General features: G+C 42.2%; 1 protein-coding gene across 1 annotated transcript; it reads right to left on the reverse strand.

The window, feature by feature from the left end:
- Nucleotides 1-231: 231 nt before the first annotated feature.
- Nucleotides 232-4,488, reverse strand: LOC130934780 (protein FAR1-RELATED SEQUENCE 5-like). The gene is made up of 2 exons (XM_057864317.1): nt 2,614-4,488; nt 232-324 (listed from the first exon to the last, which is right to left on the reverse strand). The coding sequence occupies exons 1-2, from the start codon at nt 4,486-4,488 to the stop codon at nt 232-234; spliced, it is 1,968 nt and encodes a 655-aa protein (XP_057720300.1).
- Between the last annotated feature and the right edge of the window lie 1,569 nt (nt 4,489-6,057).

The raw sequence follows: 6,057 nt of genomic DNA on the forward strand, positions 1-6,057 counted from the left end.
GAATTTATAATTCGAATCCACAAGGGACCTTGTGTTCTTACCAATAAACGGCAGTACGATCAGAATCTAACATTGTAGCCACCAAATAACATAGAAATTAGATTTACCAGTTTATTATTAACAATATCCTTATATGCAAACATAAGAACTCAGATAATAATCGGTTTCAGGCTAACATGTCGTCCTTAACATCGTAGTTGGAATAACAGCTCACAACTAAGTCGACCGTCGTCATGGGTCTGCAAGCAAAAATTGTGCCCATTTGTCGCTTCCAGCTTGACATGCATTTTCAGGCGGACAATTATCTGGGACAAAGACGGGTACCTGTTGCGTTAACAAGCACGTCAAACCACACAGCTATTAACACAAACATTATGCAATGATAACGGAACGCCTTGCAGCATGAACATTGTAGTGGCTAAATCATACTTATGCACACAATAATTAGCATGAACGATTTGTAAAGACGCTGCCTTAATAAAAGCCCAGTAGTATGTTGTGAGTTTAATCTTATTAAAACCAGGACTGCTTCTTCCCCATCGTCGACCATAGCATATACCAACAAAACAAGTAACATGTTAACACACAGTTCAGTGGGAATAAAAAAATTAACACATCAAGAATGCCCTGCGTGCATTAATCACTAACTGTATTTTATTTACACACATACTTATTTTCTAAAATTTTTAGAAAAAATATGTGAGGCACATTATAATGAAATAACTACTGCTGCTCCAAAAACACCGTTTAGTTGAGTTCAAAGATTTAAATGCCATTAATATTAAACCGTTCCATAGAGTTAGTTTAATTGGTCACGTCGTATACTAAATAGACCATGCAGGAATAAGTTAGGTGGTAACTGGTGGACGAAATTGTGATCCATATTCTTTTGTATTTGTATGAAATCATTATTATGGCACCAGTTGAATTCACAACTCCGTTCAACTAACCAGCAAGTGTACTGGGTCGTCCAAGTAATAAACCTTACACGAGTAAGGGTCGATCCCACAGAGATTGTTGGTATGAAGCAAGCTATGGTCATCTTGTAAATCCCAGTCAGGAGGATAAAATTATGGAATTTAGAAAATCAAATATAAAAAGAAAATAAAAGGGATAGAAATACTTATGTAATTCAATAGTGGGAATTTCAGATAAGTGCATGGAGATGCTGTGCTCCTCTTGAAACTCTACTTCACTACTCTCTCTTCCAATCCTTCTTACTCCTTTCCATGGCAAGCTGTATGTAGGGGTTCACTATCATCAATGGCTACTTTCAATCCTCTCGGGAAAATGGTCCTATGCGCTGTCACTGCACGGCTAATCGTCTGGAGGCATCACCCTTGGTTGATAGCTACATCCCATCCTCTCAGTGAAAACGTTCCAAATGCTCTGTCACAGCACGACTAATCATCTGTCGGTTCTCAATCAGGTTGGAATAGAATCCATTGATTCTTTTGCGTCTATCACTAACGCCCAGCCTTCAGGAGTTTGAAGCTCGTCGCAGTCATTCAATACCGGAATCCTACTCGGAATACCACAGACAAGGTTAGACTTTCCGGATTCCCAGGATCCTACTCGGAATACCACAGACAAGGTTAGACTTTCCGGATCCCCATGAATGCCGCCATCTATCTAGCTTATACCACGAAGATTCTGTTGGGGAATCTAAGAGATATGCGCCCGGCCTAAGGTAGAACGGAAGTGGTTGTCAATCACGCGCGTTCATAGGTGAGAATGATGATGAGTGTCACGGATCATCACATTCATCAAAGTGTTGTGCAACGTATATCTTGGAATAAGAATAAGAGAGAATTGAATAAAAAGTAATAGTAATTGTATTGAAACTTGAGGTACAGCAGAGCTCCACACCCTTAATCTATGGTGTGCAGAAACTCCACTGTTGAAAATACATAAGTAAAAGGTTCAGGCATGGCCAAATGGCCAGCCCCCATGATCTGAGAACTAATCGTCCCAAGATGTCAAATACATTAGTTAAATGTTTTATTTATAATAAACTAGCTCCTAGGGTTTACATGAGTAAGTATTTGATGCATAAATCCACTTCCGGGGCCCACTTGGTGTATGTTTGGGCTGAGCTTGATCAATCCACGAGCTGAGGCTTCTCTTGGAGTTGAAATCCGAGTTATGACGTGTTTTGGGCGTTCAACTCCGGATCATGACGTTTTTCTGGCGTTTAACTCCAGACAGCAACATGTACTTGGCGTTCAACGCCAAGTTACGTCGTTAATTTCCGAATAAAGTATGAACTATTATATATTGCTGGAAAGCCCTGGATGTCTACTTTCCAACGCCGTTGAGAGCGTGCTAATTGGAGTTCTGTAGCTCTAGAAAATCCACTTTGAGTGCAGGGAGGTCAGATTCCAACAGCATCAGCAGTCCTTTTGTCAGCCTTTTTCAGAGTTTTGCTCAAGTCCCTCAATTTCAGCCAGAAATTACCTGAAATCACAGAAAAATACACAAACTCGTAGTAAAGTCCAGAAATGTGAATTTAACATAAAAACTAATGAAAACATCCCTAAAAGTAACTAGATCATACTAAAAACTACCTAAAACAATGCCAAAAAGCGTATAAATTATCCGCTCATCAGTAACCTTTGATCGCTTGCGTTTATTTCTCCCAGCATGTGATTCTTTGTTCCTAGTTGAAGCTTGCGCACCTCCGTTGGGGCATCTAGTCCTCCGGTGCCCTAGCTTCCCACATGTGCTGCACTTTCTTTTGGTTTTCGGCGCAGAACCGCCTGCTTGACTCATCCGACTCGTGCCTTTTGTCCTGACACGAATGGGGTCCTTCACCCCGCAATCATTTGCTGTTGTCATATCATCCGTTAATGGTCTTAAGCCGTACTTTATTTCAAGGAACAGAGCATTGCTCATAAGCTTGTTTGAGTAAAGCTTGAAGTCTTCATCACTCATGCAAGCAACGCGCCCTAAACGCTTACACAGCTGGGAGAAAGCACCCAATCGTGTCCTATAGGTCACACTTGGGTCAGCAGTGTGTTGCTCACCACATTGGTTATGGATCTCCAATTTGGCTGCCTTAGACCACCTACGCAGCACAAGGCTTTCAGGGATTTCCACCAAGTCTAGGCTAACACAAACGGAAAGGATATGCACACAAGGAATGCCAAACGACTCCATACGCATGTAGGTGCAAGTAAATCTGTTCGAGATATGGTTCCTATAAACCTTCCAATTCATCTCAGGCCTCCGATACTTCTGAAGAGTATATGCATGAGGGTTCTCACTGTCATTAAATTCACATATTCTAACACGAACACACCGTTTCAGGCTATCCCGGTATCTGAGAAACATTTCGCGGGTGAACATAGTCCATCCAGACTTTTCCAGCTCAACGAACTCCGTTTGTAGCACAGGTGTTCCGTACCATGAACGAAAGTCTAGCTCGTCCTCGGTGTCACGCAGAAAATCCACACACCTTTGAAAATTCCTGACAAATTCTAACACCCCGTACCTGCTCTCAACAAACCTCCCTAGTTTTGCGTGTAGTGACTCGCACCTAGAGGTTGTCCGTACTCCAGCAAAAAATCTACCACGAATGTATGCGGTTGCCCAAGCGTGCTTTTTGGTGTACAAGTCCTTAACCCACTCAACCTCCCTAACACCGCACTCATTGAGCATTAACTCCCAATACGCTTCGAACTCTTCGATTTCCATATCTGCCAGCATGCAGTGTCTAAACATTTGTGTGAATCTCGGGTCGCTTATGTTAGCGGTCGAGTTCCTCAGCAGATGCCAGGCACACAACCGATGATGTGCGTCAGGAAAAACGGTGCGGATTGCTATACGCATGGCCGGGTCGCCATCCGTGATGACTGAATGCGGTGCCTTACCTTGCATGCATTCCAGAAACTGGCGAAGAACCCAAATATATGACTCCTGCGATTCGCATGAGACCATTGCTGTTCCGAATACGCATGTCTGGTTGTGGTGGTTTACTCCGGAAAATACTACAACAGGTAGGTTGTACTTGTTGCGGCCATAGGTAGCGTCGAATGCTAGCACATCGCCGAATATCCCATAATCTTCCTGACAACGACCATCGCTCCAAAACAAGTTGCATAGGTGTTGCCCTGCCCCCAACTTGTACCGCCAAAATATTTTCCCATCCATGCGTGCCAGACCTTCCAAGTACCTAACAGCTGCACTTACGTCTCCGCCTTGCAGACGTCTCTGTTTCCGTATCTCATTATACATATCTTGCTTTGTGAATGTTACCAGGTTAAAGCCCCCTAGTTGTGCTGCGAAGGACTCATAAATCTTAGGTATGCTAATCCCAATCTCTCTCATGCTTGTTAGCTGAGCAACTTCTACCTCAGATATCTTCCTGTGTGACCGCAGATAATCAACAAGCTTCCCATACGCAAGTTCGTGGTTATGCTCCTCGACAAAACGCGACACATACCACCTCCCACTACCCTCTTTCCTCTTTATCTTCATCTCCGCCATGCATCCGCATCGGGTTACAACCTTATGCTCCCTTTTGCGACCAACCTTTTCCAACCATTTCTTCTCTCGAAATCCTTGCCTATTACAAACAAACTGTACCGCACTATCTCTCCGGCAGTGTTTCTAACCGTCTTGCCTCGCCTTGATGCAAAGCCCTTTAGTCGGCTGTAATTGTTATAGAAGCCGTTTGCCTCCTGAGGTGAAGAAAACTCCATTTCAAGAACATCTTCAGCTCGCAACCCATCCAAACCCAAAAAAAGGGGCAACATTGAAGCCCCCTTTCCTTCCCAATCGGATAACTCAGCATCTTCCTCCACTCTCGTATCATACATTGTGTCCTGAAATAATAAGACAAACATTATGCTACCAGCTGGCATTATGTGGAATGCGTTATGTTTAAATATTGCATATCCATGCATATTAACACTAAATAACATCAAAGCCTTGCATTTTAAATTAGTCTCAATGTATATTTTGCAGATGCAATGTTCTACGCATCAGACTCGTCACATCATAGTCACCACATAGAATATAACTTCTCACAACATAACCCTCACAGAGAGTACAACCAACTCCATGAACAATACCACCCAGATGGTGTAACAGACCATTCCCATCCAATTCGATCCCACTCACACACTATAAATACAGATTGGCATGTATACCCGTCGTACCTGTGGATTCGACACACCAGCATTGCCCTCCATCCAGTTGTCCACAAGAGGCTCATTCCACATACACGCATCCTTGGAAAACATGCTACTTGATGCCATTATTACCTGAAAGCCAAACATGTCAAACTATAACAAACAATAAACTAGGGATTGCACAAACTTCTTTGCCACAGTTACTATAATCAACTTGCCCGCCTCAAAACTGACTCAGCCGATCAATGAAAAATTATGCCACTTACATACATCAAAAACCCTTACTTTACCACCTCATCTACTATCCAACATGCTTCCAACATCCTCACAGCCTCCACTTGCCTACTACATACACAAACTTCCAAAAACACCACATGCATTACAACTACGACACAAAGAAGCAAACACGTTCACCATTAACTCCTAACATTACTAACAATACAGGTAGGTACAAAGCAATTTGTAAAAAAATAAATACCGAAGGCTTTTTCAGAAAAAAACAAAGGACAATAACGCATTCTTTGGAGCAGCAATTTCAAGGATTTGTAACCGGATTAAACAACAAAATCAATTACCTCAACTTTTTTCAGAAGACAATTTATGCTCAATCATCTCATTAGATCAAGAATGCGGTTAAACCAACATTAACACATCACACAAATTTTCAACAACATCATATAATATTTTTCATAATTTTCAAGAACAACAACAACATCAAATTAGAGTAGTAAAAACTCCATTATTTTAGAGACAGGTTAAACTTTCAACATCAATGTCACGATGGAGAAATTAAATTAAAAACAAAACGAAAATTGGCAGAATGAGTCTCACACGTCGACGGACTTACACAGGGCGATCGGACCCCCGCGTCGACGAACAAAATTGCGCGATGTCGACCGCGTTTAATTAACACGACCCGCGA

This window comes from Arachis stenosperma, chromosome 6 (genome assembly GCF_014773155.1).
Source record: "Arachis stenosperma cultivar V10309 chromosome 6, arast.V10309.gnm1.PFL2, whole genome shotgun sequence".
Classification (NCBI taxonomy): Eukaryota; Viridiplantae; Streptophyta; class Magnoliopsida; order Fabales; family Fabaceae; genus Arachis; species Arachis stenosperma.